General features: G+C 44.9%; 1 protein-coding gene and 1 long non-coding RNA gene across 6 annotated transcripts in view; one reads left to right on the top strand and one right to left on the bottom strand.

The window, feature by feature from the left end:
- LOC147153647 (FERM, ARHGEF and pleckstrin domain-containing protein 1-like) overlaps window positions 1-14336 on the bottom strand; it is a 47503-nt gene that overhangs the window by 11633 nt on the left and 21534 nt on the right. For 2 of the 5 annotated variants that reach the window (XM_086033738.1, XM_086033744.1), the window contains exons 8-16: window positions 12969-13116; window positions 12332-12427; window positions 12047-12213; window positions 9963-10031; window positions 9806-9881; window positions 9539-9731; window positions 2336-2520; window positions 775-864; window positions 3-139 (exon numbers count right to left, since the gene is read on the bottom strand). In XM_086033738.1, coding sequence (XP_085889864.1) covers window positions 3-139; window positions 775-864; window positions 2336-2520; window positions 9539-9731; window positions 9806-9881; window positions 9963-10031; window positions 12047-12213; window positions 12332-12427; window positions 12969-13116 — 1161 coding nt within the window. Of the gene's footprint in view, window positions 1-2; window positions 140-774; window positions 865-2335; window positions 2521-8332; window positions 9732-9805; window positions 9882-9962; window positions 10032-12046; window positions 12214-12331; window positions 12428-12968; window positions 13117-14336 lie in introns of all 5 variants that reach the window. The other 3 variants (XM_086033769.1, XM_086033753.1, XM_086033760.1) reach the window with 3 other exon arrangements.
- On the top strand, window positions 11375-12498 carry LOC147153648 (uncharacterized). Its single transcript, XR_015087180.1, has 2 exons — window positions 11375-11532; window positions 12037-12498. It is a non-coding gene; the product is annotated as an uncharacterized LOC147153648 (long non-coding RNA).

Genomic DNA, 14336 nt, shown 5'->3' with positions numbered 1-14336 from the left:
ACCATTGTGCCAGTCTCTGCTCCACCTCTTTGAGGAACCCCTGGTGGAACTTGTGGATTGGATCATAGTTGGCTGATATCAGGTTCCTAACAGCGACCGGAAATGCTTCGTCATCTTTCTCTGAAATACGCTGGAAAGACTGGGACGGACACAAATAAACAGAGGAAAAAAGAGGGTGAGGGAATCTACACGGAGACACAGTTCGAACAGGCAAAGGACAGGGAGGAAGGGTGGGAGGCATTTTGAAAGTTCAGTAGTGAATGCCAAAGAAAATATTTAAGGGCTTTAAAAAGCGCCCAGCACACGCCTTTCTCCCACATCAAAGTGGCTGGAAACCACCTTTGGGAAGCAACAGCTGACTGAGCAAAAAGATTAGATTAGGATTCGTTTTCATCCCAAACCAAATGTCGGCAGAACTACAGTAATTTCTGCTACGTAGGTCGACATCACTGGCGTCTTGAACCTTCTGTGTTTGACCCGTAGGTGGTTTTAATTCACTGTACCAGCTGCATATATTCACAGATGGTTTGTGCAATCCCACTAAATGACTGAATGAATGACTGAATTAATAAATAAATAAATAAATTCAGCACTCCAAACAACACAAGAACAATATCCAAACTGTTTGGTCTGAATGAGCAAACAATTTACAGGTTCTTGAACATTACAAGAGGCCAGTTAACACTTTCAGACAGCTGGAAGGGATTTGCTGAGAAGAAAGTTTTTACCATCATCTTCAATACAGTACGGTATGGTATCTATTGGCCTCCTCACCTCAGTGATGACCTGCAGTTCTTTGAGGTAGGTCCGCTCGGTGGTCAACAGTTCCTTTGCGATGAAATAGGCCTTGTCTGTGGGAAACTTCTGGACACAAACAAAAAGGTGGCATGGAATCATCCGAGCGACTTTCATGTATGACTTAAAGGTCAGTGTGCAAACATTGAAAACTTTTCTGTAGCCCTGTAGAACCCCCTTTAACTTTTCTGTAGCCCTCTAGAACCCCCTTTACAATGCATAACTGTCATTAAAATGTGATTAGGTCGTTGGTAGACAGCAGTTTAATCACTAAATAAAATTCAGAATGTGTCGTCTGCCGTTTGAATCTCTTGCCCAATCATCTTCAGCTTTTTCCGGAGATGTGACGTCACAGTAGCCGGAGGATTCAGTGACAACTAATCATGAACGGTCTAATAACACCCCCTTCTGTCGGCTCGTGTGTTTCAAAATCCTCTCATTCCACAACATCGCTCGCCATTGAATGTGCTGTGTTTGTAGCGCATGGAAATTGTACAGTCTACGACAGGGGTCACCAACCTTTCTGAAACTTGAGCTACTTCTTGGGTAGCAATTATGGGAAGGGCTACCAGTTAGATACACACTTCAGAATTTTCATTTACAGTATGTGAATACACTGAGCATGTTAAATATCTCTCACAACAATTAGGAAACATAAATGTCAATATGCAACATTACTTCTGTAAATACTTGCCACTGTTTACATTTTCAAACAATCACTTCTATAACACCTGGATAATCACAATGTCCCATCACTGGTGACCAACTTTAGGTACAGGCCCATGGGCAACTCACCTGGTCCTTGGGGGCTACCTAATGCTTGCGGGCACCACGTTGGTGACCACTGGAATACGGTGTAGCGAGCGGTTTAGCTATAGCTACGTCACTTCCGGTACCTAGAGCTACGATTATTCGAACTTCCATGAGGTTCGGAAACACTCGGAATGCGTAAGTAAAACTTAATTTCTAATCGATCTGTGGTTGACAACTTGCAGGAAGTAACTTGTATGTATTATAAAACCTATTGCCAGTGAGAATATGAATTTTAACAGACTGAAAAATGTTTGCACCTTGACCTTTAAAACAACATACCTGTCAACCCCGGGCTGTACTGAATTTTACAAACGTTGTAATTTGCCCGTATGTTTCTGTATATAATCTTACACAGTATTTGTCGCTCAGCGGGAGAGGTGGGGGAAGCGGAACGGACATTTCTATATAGAATCTTATTGTGTTTATCGCTCAACGGCGGGTGGCGGGTTGTGGGGGACACTATGCTCGTGAAAGTCGACCGAGGTTAGCAGTCGGAATCGCTAACGGACGCTCCAGATTAAAGCCGAAATGGGCAAGACGAGATCGGTCTTACAACATTTTTCTAAATTTAATTATTTTTCCCCCGTACAAAAATTGTTATACGGCGTACACAATTTGAAATGATCAAAAAACGTATAAAATACGGGGAAAACGTATACGTTGACAGGTATGAAACAACACGGATCAAATGTTCCACCAGTTCCAAGTCATTGTTTTGTATGCGCACCTTCCTCCTGGCCTCATCCTCATCCTCGTTACGAACGTATCCGGCGTCACCGAGCAGGGGGCTGGCAAGTGGTGACAGCTGACTTGGGGGCACCAAGCAGACGGGAACTTCCCCGTTCAAAATGCCGTTAGCGTTCACCCCGGCGTGGTGACTTTTCAGAGGGGAGGCCTCAGAGGCAGGACTTCCTGGAGGAGGAGCAGGAGGGGAAAATGGAGAGGAAGATTATGGAGGGCCAGTTAGGGTAAAAGAGTGAGGTGACAGTAGATAGTCCTAGTAAACGGAGGACACACACATGGGGTTTTGGTGAATGTGATGCAACACAAAGTATAACTACTGTGTAGAAATTCACTGCCAACTTGTGTACATCCATCATCACAACTACTACAATTACATCAACAGCGGCACGTAAGCAACCTGTCAATGAATTTCGAGATGAGAGACGTTCCTCACAAATCAATAAACAGCAAATGTGTTAGTACTGAGAACAGGGTTAGTCGCAAGCTGAGGCTTCTACAAGACAACACATCTCACGTCGTGCATGCGTGATTTCTGAGGCAGGATTGCCGTCTGACTAGACTTCACTATATGCTACAAAAGAGAACTACAAAACCATGATGTCATACTTGCCCGGGTGCAAAGTTCCAAGAGTCCACATGCTGGTGGAAAACCACTGAGTCCGTAACTACTTACCGGTGTGCCCAAAGACATACACAAACACAAACAAGTCAAAACAGTGCAGGAGCCATCGAGCAGGGCACATGCACACAATGGGCAACCAACACAAAACATCTGTTGTGCTTGTGCTTGTGCTTGTGGGGGTGGGCATCTTTTCAGTTGGTGTGTCCAGGTGTTTATGGGGTAGGGCAGGGGCTGTTGGACCCGGGGATAGAGAATTCCCAACTCCTATTTTTCATAGAGTCATGCACATTTCCTTTATTATTAGATTTTTTTTTTTTTTTAATTGATGCAGGCGGAGAAAAATAGGTTACAGTGTTAAAAACAGAGATGAAGGAAGACAATCAATCAGATTTGAATTTTGAGGTGGAAATAAAAAAAAAAGGTGACAGATGAATAGAATAGTTACAAGAGTGAAGAAACCCAGAGTGCCTTCAGCACACATTTCGTGCGTGTAGCTCAATGTTGAGGAATACATGCTTAACAGTTCTATTGGGAGCATTCTGACCTTTACAAATCTAGTAAGTTCTAGGTTTAGAGTTCAGAAGAAAACAAATAAATATAAAAGACAAGCTAAGTCATGTCATGTAATTCCCATTACCTAAAAAACTATGCCAACATTTACGCGAGCAAATTTGGCTCTGATTATGTCGAGAAAGTACAAAATCACAATCTATCATGTCACGATCTAGCTGATGTTGTATGTACAGCATATTCTAATGACCACAATGTATGGGCTTTTTGATGAGAGGGAAGACAAAAGGACTCAACTCCAGAATGTGCATGATTGTACGTCCTTCCCCTAACAAAAAAAAATCCCACAGGAACAACTTAAAAACACGCAGTGAGGTTCAAATATATGTTTGCACTTACGTTATGCGTTAAAACCAACTTTACTTGTATCCGTCTGTCACCCTCCCCCACCCGCTGGAGTTGAGACGACTTTGTTTTGCCCCTCATGTGCACAGTGAGGAAACGTAGGGCAAATGGTTCCTAAATGTTCCCAAAGAAACAGCGCTGTGAAATAACAGACAAGTAATACACGGTGATGCTGCGCATCGGCACCACTAAGCTTCTCAAACATTCTGGAACCACTTCAAAGCCTCGAACAGTGAGTGACAGTGAGCAAGAACAGAGTTGACAGAAATGACAGAAAAGGCGCTTGTCTGGTTAACATGCATTCTGGGGAGGGGGAGCGCCCCGAAAAACAGAAAACATGCTCAAAAATAGTAACATTACAAAGCATGAAGTGTTAACATTTGTATCACAACAAGCCAAGGGGAAAACGTCATTCGGAAGTAGGAATTAGCAAGCAATTTCCTGACAGGTGTCAGATTGTCACAATCGGCTCTCATCCAGTAGCAACGTTTGGAAATGTAGAAACAAATAGCAGGTTGGTACAAAATTCATTAATGTGGCGACACCACAATGCAAACTTTAAGCAGGCCCGGTAATCTGACTCCAGGGAAAGGACACACGCCGTTTTTTGTGTGTGCGGTTGCATGCCAGGAGCCAAGCCAAGCAGACAGCATGAATGGTCACAAGTTAATGGGTTCATGTTTGATTGGTGATTACTGTGAATGCAAAAAGGTGTAACAGTGCAACGACTGGAAGAAGGCCCGTCACCCACCAATGTGACCGAGCTACACTTATCAAAAATACGGTACATAAATGTATATAAAGGTTATCATAACTCCCGCTAGTCTATTCAAATACATCAGATAAGTGTTGCTAATTTGAAATACAAAATACAGTCTAACACTGAAAGTGCTCCAAAAGGATGGGAGCTCCAAGGCAGTGAGCACTGAAACTCCTGCAACAATCTAAAAACAAGCCTTATTCAAAGGAGGATTATTCTAAACAGCCGCCCTCTTGAAAAAGTTCACAGGTGACGCAGTCAGGGTAAGCCCAGACGCCCTAAAGACAAAGGCCTTCACATCACGTCTGCTTTGAAATTCAACTAATGTATTGCACAAGATGACAAATGACAATTACGGTTGAAACGAACAAGCAAATCTCTACGCCTAAATATGCCAAGAGTAAAACAAACAGAAAAGGGAGCAAACGGTGACAAAAACGCTTAATTTGGGTGACGGAAACAGAATTTACGTATGATAGATTAGTCTTTTGGATTTAGAACGCTTGCAATTTTGCACAAAACAATAATGTAAAAATATAAACATACAGTTGGGGTTATGGCACATTGTTAAAACCCGTTAGACAACAACCCTGCTGGCAGCATCGCTCTCAACATAATTCCAGCAAATGTTCACTGTCAATATCTTAGAACCTTGGAGCTCTTAAACCCTAATATGCCTTCAATCAAACTCCAAATTTGTATTCACATTATCATTATTTCTAAATTATGTCAGTCGATTTCATGGTTATGTTAGACTAATACGGTAACCAGGACCACTCTGTTGAGCAAATGGCAGGTCAGCACCACATAGTAGTCGCATCTTTACATCCCTAACAAGCACACTGTCTGTAATACGGTATGCTAGATTCAAACAACTCATATTGCAATAGTAATGTATACAATGGGGGATTTTTTGGGGGGATCCCCTGCTGAACTTGAAAGTTGGCTCACCTATGGTACAATGGTATGTTTTAGAGAGACTATTAGTCAAAAGTTAGAAGATCTTGAGGGAAACAACTCTACAACTCAGTCAGAATTCTGACTCTGATTACCAATACTCCCAATCAAAACTCACATCTACAATCCCTTGCAAAAATTATGGAATCACCAGTCTCAGAGGATGTTCATTCAGTTGTTTAAAGGGACGGTGGGATGGCCATGTTTTCACTAACAACTTCATTTTATATATTTTTTGATCAGGAAAATGGAAAGAGTTGTCATTTTCTATTCTATCAATAAATTTGGGAGAAATTAGGAAATAAGTGACTCCATGAATAACGTCTCTTGGTAATGAAAAGAATGGCCGCCTACCGTTCTATCCTTGTTCGGTCGGAGTCACTGGATGAACCGATTCCAAACCCTCCATTGGAAATCATTGTACTTTCATTGCTTATAATGTCCAAAAACGGTGATCAATTGGCACAAAAATTTATGTGGACATCCTTACTAACGACCACTTCAACATATCAAAAGGATTAACCTCTCCGTGGCTGATTTATATGAGAATGAGGAAATGTGCAAGTGAGCATGAGCTACATAGATTTATGGTGTTTACATTTGCATTCCCAAAACTAACACATGCATCTGATTAGATCTGCTCATTAGTCTGCAGCTAAACAGGAGTGATCACACCTTGGAGAGCTGTCGCACCAAGTGGACTGACATGAATTATGGCTCCAACACGAGAGATGTCAATTGAAACAAAGGAGAGGATTATCAAACTTCCTAAAGAAGATAAATCATCACACAATATTGTTGGAACTTTGGTGCCGTTCCAAAAAGATTTATGATGACAATTGCCTGAAGAAAACATGCAAATTTCCACAGTCGTTGAAGATATGGGGCTGCATGTCAGGTAAAGGCACAAGTTTACGTTGATATTTTGGACACTTTTCTTATGCCATCAATTTAAAAGGACGTTTGGCCATGATGAAATCATTTTTCAAGATGATAATAATCTACCCATAAAGCAAAAACTGTGACAACATCCCTTGAAGAAAGACACCCAAGATCATTGTCATTGTCTGCAAATATCAATGTAATTGAACATTTTTTGGTGGAAGTTGAAGAAAATGGTCCATGCTAAGGCTCCAATCTGCAAAGCTAATATGGCAAAAGCAATCAGAGAAAGTTGGAGCCCGAATGATGAAGAGTAATGTTTATCACTCATTGAGTCCATGCCTCTGAGACTGCCAACTGTTAAAGCCAGAGGTGGTGCAAAATGTGCTAGTGGTTTGCTGAAGTGTTCAATTTTTTCCCCTCAGAATTGAGTGAGTACATATTTTTCCCCTCTGCTGGTCAAAACAAATGACTAACCGCATTTTTCTTGATTTCTTCTAGTGTTTCTTAAAGCTAGAAAGTTGCATTTGAAATGACTTTTGTGTTTTGTGTCATGTCTGTGATAGCCTTTTTTTTTTTTAACTACAAAATTAAACAACTGATTGAACATCCTCAGAGACTGGTGATTCCATAATTTTTGCTGAGGGGCTGTTTAAAGTACATCTGTTCTAGGAATTTATCTACTTCCAACTTCTACTGCAATATACATGGATCAGACTAAAAAAAGAGCGGTCAAAAGACATGGGGACAAGATTAAGTCCTAAAAATATCAGCAAAAGGCTTGGTGAAAAGCGAAGTATTGCTGCCGTTATTTCAATTGAAAGACACACAAAATTACTATCGCTTCAGTCTGGAGCTCCATGCTGGATATTGCCCTGCGGAGTGAGGATGATCATAATAGGCAAAGGGAGCGTGATACATGGCATGAACCTGATCTGAAGGCAGTTGGGACCTCTGACACCAAGAAAACAGTTGGTCACACACGGTGCCGCAATGGTCTGAATTCTTGTAGTGCCCGTAAGATGCCCCTCTTCAAGAAGGCACATCTACAAGCCCCCCTAAAGTTGGCCAGTGAACATCATAATGTCTCAGAGTGGGCTTGTGGCCAGATGAAACCAAAGTGGAGATATTTGGTATCAACTCAACAGCTTGGAGGATTACATTTTTTTTTTATTATGACCCATAGAAGACCATCGTCATAGTCAAGCACGGCTGTTTTGGTGCCAAATGTACAGGGCCGATGAACCACCTACTGTGAAAGTCAGTCAGAAAACTTCCCTTCATCAGCGAGAACACTGAAGATGGGTTTTGGATAGGTTTTCAAGCCTTAGAATGACCCAAAACATACTGCCAGGGCAACAAAGGAGTGGTTCAAGAAAAAAGAACATCAAATGAATGGAGTGGTGTAATCAGTTTGAAGACCTCAACCCAATAGAACATCTGTGGAGGGAACCGAATCTTCAAGTTTCCAAGCGCCAGCCAACTAGAGGCCCAAAATCTCTCCTGATCTGTGCGCAAACTTGCTGACAAACAATAAACATCCCATCGCTGTGCTGCTTGCCAAAAAAGGTTTCTCGACCAAGTACTGACTTTGGATTTGCATGGGAATCAAATACTTATTTCACATCGAATGTCATTTTACGGGATTTTTACTTATAGTCTGGCTATCACCATAATCCAAAAAAATGAGAGACGGTTCATTTCTTTGTAAGAGCTGCGATTGCCTGACACCCCAAATCCTGCCCCCATGCAACCAAGAATAGAATACTGTAGATGCCATTGATGGGAGGCTTAGCAGCTGAAAACGCGACCGCCTATATCGCCCTCATTGAAATTGTAGCAACCTTGCTCCGCCTCTCCATCATTACCGTCCACCAGCTGGAGACTCCCGAAGGAGAATTTGCAGCGTGGACGCGGAGACGAGCTCACGCCGTTGGAGTTGACCGAATTCATGGAGCTGACAGCGGCGGGATTGCCGAACATTAGCGAGCGGCTGCAAGCGCTGCTGCCGGTGTCCGACTCGGAGTCGCTCGTGTCGCTGCCGCTGCTGGTGGAGCCGTCGATCATTTGAACCGGCTGGTTTCGATTGTTACGGTTGTGCTGAGCCGCGGGCGTGCCGCGTTGGCCCAACAGGCGCTGCACTGTATTGGAACGCGCCTGACCCGGAAGCGGGAGGTTCCCGGTATGATTACCGTTAGTCGTGATCACTCTTCGCTCCAGTGGGGCTGAACAAGGAGTCTGAGCATGCAGCCTGGCGTGATGCGGGCCGGTTTGGTAGATGGGTGTGGACGTGAGCTGGCTGAGAATGAACGGATCCGTATCGGAGCGATTACGCATGTTGTTGTTGCACTGTCTGGCCAAATGCGCAGGCGTGCGGTTGGAGACGACGTTGACCGGCGAGTAGCTGCCGTAGCGGTCAGGGGGCGTGACAGCGGGCGCCTCGACAGACGCACCCCCGGGACGCTTGGTGAAATAATGCCCGGCGTCAACCCAACGAGGGTGACCGTTTGTTACCTCGCCGTGACCGAGCGAGTTTGCGCGCTGGTGGAAGCTGCTCATCACCGGGCTTGAGCACTGGCTTTGAGAGCCCGTTCCAAAGGGGCGCCCCGCTGCTGCCGCTCGCTTCTCGCGGCCCTGAAAGATCTCGTCGAGCAGCGTGCTATGGAGCGGCAGGCGGCCATGATAAGAACCGCCGTTATTATTCGACAGACTGTCATCATCGTTGATCTCGTAGCTACCATTAACCTTGCGGGACTGCGAATGGTCACTGCCATTTCTGTTCGCCAGCGTACTTTGCTGCTGAGCCTTTACATCTCGCTGTTGCATCAACCCGGGATGATTCGTGTGGTAGAAGCCATTAACAAGCCTGAACAAGCTCTCATTTGGGCCCCCATTACAACCTGTGTACTTATTGGGCTCGTCATCATTGCCGCCATTGGCTTGGCTACAGCCCGTGCTGCTCTTGGTGACTTCGCATTCGCTGTCTACATCGCTGCAGTCGATGTAAGGGATGGAAGAACTGCTGCCTTTGTTTGCCCTGCAGGATGGACCTGGATTAAGGAGACGCTTGTCCGACGACGAGCCCGTGCCTTTGTGGTTGTGCCTGGCGTCTGAGCCAGGGGCTGCGGTGTTGTCACGGAAGCCGTTGGTGGCAGATGCGGCCCCCGGCGGTTCCCGTGCGTCGTTAGTGTCCACTTGTCCGGCCGAGTCTGGTAGATCTTCCGTCGGCACAGATGTGACACTCTGGAAGACAGTGAAGGAGATGCTTTGTTTTAATGGCCTCTGAATTTTCCTCTCCAGTAATATGAGTTTCTTACCTCCTTTGGCACTTGCGGTCTGAGGGAAGAGGACTGTTGGGGTATGCTGCTACTGGACAAAATCTTACTGTGCTTCCTGCCAGGGGTTGACATTTGAGGTCAAATCATATGGAAATATTTGCCCAAAGGTTTAAACAAGGACGGACAGCAGTCTCACCTTTCAAACTGAACCTTTTTTAGCTCGGAATCTTTCACATAATCAATGATCTGCTTCTGGGTCCGACCGCTGCAACAAAAGGGCACAAAGTAGGGATGTTACGATCAGGTTTTATGACATCGATACCGATCATGCATGAGTGAGATCGGCCGATACCGATTCCGATCACGTGGAATATCTGTATATTTTTCCATTTATTTACGGTGACTGCTATTATCCAATTATGACCTGGAAAAAAAAACCCAGCCATATTATTGCCGTAATTTTGACAAAAATCTATATATATTTTCAAAAGCATGAAGAAATACAAAACTTGCTCGTACAACACAACAATTACTCAGCCACAGAGATGACTGAAAAACTTACATTTACCAGCTTTTAGTAACACCGTTTTAAACAGAAACTAATCAGCTCAGCAGTCTCAAAAGACTTAATGATGCAAAAAAATCGCATGCAGGCTTCACTCGAATAAACTATTCAATGAGTTCCTAAATTGAAACGGCTCAGGAACTTTATTGTCTTGTGCATAGACAAACTATCTTGTGCATTTGTCAACGAGAAAAAAGTCACTGTTAATCTTTTTGTAAATTATAAAATGATATCGTGAGTCTGTTGCCCACAAGTGACCTACAATGCGTCTCCCTGCATGTGGCAATAATGGCGCTTATACTGCGCAGTGTCCGCCTTGACTTTATTTATCGCAGCCTTGTGTTGCGTCCCTCCCGTCTGCTCGCAGCCGAGGCGCGGCTGCGTTCGGGAGCCTTTCTGACGGCGCGTTTCAATTGGAGTCAATGTAGCTGGCGCGGGCGGGCGCGAGTGATGCTTTTGGACGGAGGGACGTCGTCGCGTATTAAACAAATCAACTTTTTTGCCATTTCGTCTCGCGGCAGCCAAGCATGAGCTGCGGGTGATCGGATGTTTTGATCGGCAATAAAAGGCTTTGATCGAATATTCCGATCACGTAATTTTTCACGCAAATCGGCCGATTGGGATCGGTGCCCAATAGATCGGAGCATCCCCAGCACAAAGGGATGACTATGAAAGACAAATTAAGGGTACAATACATGGCAATAATCTCCCATATGTTCCGGACTACGAGCCATTCTTGTCACATCTAACCAGTGACTTTACCTCCAGGGTGACGTGCCGACAGCCGGCCCGACGCCACAGTGGGTAAGCGTCTGTCATTGTCGGCCAGCGTCTTTTTGGTCTATCCAGGCCTTAACACAGCTAGCCCGAAACTGCTTCAGCGCAATTTGTTTCTCTACACGCGGACTGATGCTTGTACGTCAATTTCCACACATGGACCGTTCCAGTCGGGGCTCCGGAAGCGGAGCGGAAAACGAGCCAATCAGCAACCTGAAGGGCTGACCAATGGAAGCGCTCCCTGGACCGGGCGTCTCTGCCCATCCGTTCAGACACTGACCTCTCTCACGTCCACTGGATTGACATATAAACAACGACATACATTACAACTCTCGACTCACTCACTTCCGTCTCTTTACACGCATACAACGTGTGGTGGCAAGCGGTTCGTCAAACCGGTGAACCCAGAAGTAGTGAGTGCAAGGTAAGCAGATTTGAACAGCAAATGAGCCAGCTAATGAGCTTTAAATAAACCTCTGTGCTTTAAATAAACCTCTGCCGTTAGCATCTCTCCCGCAGCAACATGCATGGACGTTTTTTTTTTTGTTTTTGGTGGGTGGGAGCGGATGTAAAGATGGAACCGCTTTAAAAGGATGAAGACGGATGGGGTCGGAGGATGATCATTTTTATGAATAAGGACGGAGGCTTGAGGACGGAATGGTACCCAGGTCGCGGTCGGAGGACGGACCGGCAAAAAAGTGCCCAGCTCGGGACATAGTAAATATCAGCGATGGGCACTTTTTTCAGTACTATTATTCAGTATGGGCATCTATGTATTGTATCTATCTAACATATCTAATAAATAGCATTTCTATACATATACCAGTACCTACATAAACATACATACACTGTACAGCGCACACACACACACATTGCTGTGTAAATTGCCCCTAATGGCATGGTCAAATGTGTGCTTCTGTCTTTTCAGAGGTTGCTACCTGAAGCGGAATGAGGATCCTCTAGTGAAGAGGATGGGCTTGGGTTTGGGCTTTGGCTCCTCGAAGAGTCGAAAGAAGGCATGATACTCCACACAGATCTTCCAGAAGATTTTGCAGCAGTCCCTGCTGGCCATTGCAAACTCCAGCGTGTCATGGTGACCACTTTGCTGGAAGAAGAGGAGGTGGGCATAAGGAGAGCCGAAGCTAAAAGCAGGCTCATACTGGAAGGGGCCAGGAATTGAAATGGCTTGGCGGACACGTGGAGAGCGCCGGGAAGAAACTTACAGCAGGGTCGGCTCTCAGCTTGATAAGAAATCGTTTGCGTTTGAAGCTGAGCTTGCGAATCTTGGACCAGTTGAAGGCATTTATTTTTGTGTATCCCTGAAAGGAAAATACATGCACAGAATCAGGGTCATGTAAAAAACAAATAAACAAAACCTATCATCCCTCACCGCACACTGTAATTTTTAAAACCAAATCTTAGTTTGGTTTGAAAATGTGTTTTGAACCCGAAAACAAACAATCAACTAGTGCAGCGGAAAGATTTTCTGAACTCTCACACCTTCCCCATGTTCTGTTAATGTATACTATACAGTATACTGTATATATTCTGCTTCCACAGTAAGTCGAATAAAAAAAAATAACAGTAAGGATCTCCTGTTAACATTTCCAATTCATCCCAGTATCCTGTGAAAAATGTATTTTTATTTTTTAATTATTTTGTGTGTGAAAACACTCTTTTAGATCCTCAACTAAACTGTTCCCCAGTCTCAGCCCAGAGAATCAAACAGAAATGATTTCACAGTTAATTTGGAAGTCAGATCCCACTTAAATTCCAACCCCCAACTCTCCATCCCTCCAATTTTCGAATATTTTGTGGTAAAATCTTATCACGGAATTGACACGCTGCGCTTGATGTCACCTGGAACACGAGCACTCCGGTGTGGGCCACAGCCAAGCTGAGTTTGGTGCCCTCGCGGTCCTTTGCCGGGTGCAGACGAACGCCATACATTTCGAGTCGCCGGGCGATTTCCAGTAGCTGGTAGTCTGACTCTGCGGGCGTCTGTCCGCTGAAGAGGAGAGGGACCCGTCCGTCAGTCAGTCACTGATCTGGCGCTCATCTAACCGATGGCTTGTTTATCAAACGGTCTGCCGTTAAACATTGCAACAGTCTGAAGGTTAATGATGTGTCAATATTTGGAAGTAGCCTCTTTTATCTTTTAGTGTTTGCATGACACTTTCATTAGGCCGCACTGATGATCAAGTTGATTGTTAAAAAAAAACAAAAAAAAAAAAAATCAGCAGGCTTTAAATACACGGCGAGATCAGATGGCGGCGGCAAGCTTTGTTTCCCCGCAAATCTGAAAATATCTTCCTGTTTCCTGTATACGCTGCTGAATTAGCCACTTCCTTCCTGCATCGGCTGAGGGATGGGGGAAGGGAAAGGGGCGGGGCATGGGCAGCTTCAAGTTTCAGTGTTCATCCGCGGCACTTTTAACATGGGGATGACGCGTCTACGCAAACAATGGAAAAATGTGTGCATGTTCTCCCAGGTGCATGTTTGTGGATCGTTCCCCTCGGTGGGGGAGGGCAGCGCTCGTCGTGAAATGAAAATAAAAGCTAGGGTCATGTTTCAAGGAACAAGAGGTTGGGCGAGAGACGCTCCTGCGGCGCACACAGAGGGACGAAATGAGCAACTGTCCAAAGGTGGGGTGACAGCAACGCTGGGAAAAGTGTCGGTGTTGAACCCTTTCATCGCCAAAAAAGTAGTGGCGCTCAAACACCCGTGGGTGACGCGGCCCCGCATTTGTGTGTTTATATGAGAGGGAGGGGAAAGATAAGAAATCTGCTGGGAGGTTGTGATTGCGAGTGGGTGTGTCGTGTGTGAGATAGCGATGTGGTGCAAGACCTGCTGTGGACGTCTGCGTTTAGGACTCCCGACACCCTTCTGGAACTGATCCCCCGTCGGGTTAGGGCTGCTCAGTGTTGTTTGTGTTTAAAGGGGAAGTCAACCCCCCAAAATGTTTGCAATAATATGTTCTATGCGCCTTCACTAGTCGAAACAAGGCATTCTGATTAATATTGCGTTTGTGTAGTATGAGCTAAGCAGTAAAATCCACCTCTTTTTAGCCATCTCAGGGGGCGGCCATTTTGCCAGTTCTGTCAAATGAAAATGACATCAACAGTTGCTCAGGGCTCAGGTAACGACCAATCGCGGCTCACCTGTTTTCTAAAGCTGAGTCGCGATTGGTCGTTCCCGGAGCCCTGAGCAACTGTGATGTCATTTTCA

The sequence above is a fragment of the Filicampus tigris genome, chromosome 1, assembly GCF_054856515.1.
Source record: "Filicampus tigris isolate MCC_2025a chromosome 1, RoL_Ftig_1.0, whole genome shotgun sequence".
Lineage (NCBI taxonomy): Eukaryota > Metazoa > Chordata > Actinopteri > Syngnathiformes > Syngnathidae > Filicampus > Filicampus tigris.
The sequence above is the reverse complement of the archived record's forward strand: the minus strand, read 5'-3'. Positions and strand labels throughout refer to the sequence as shown.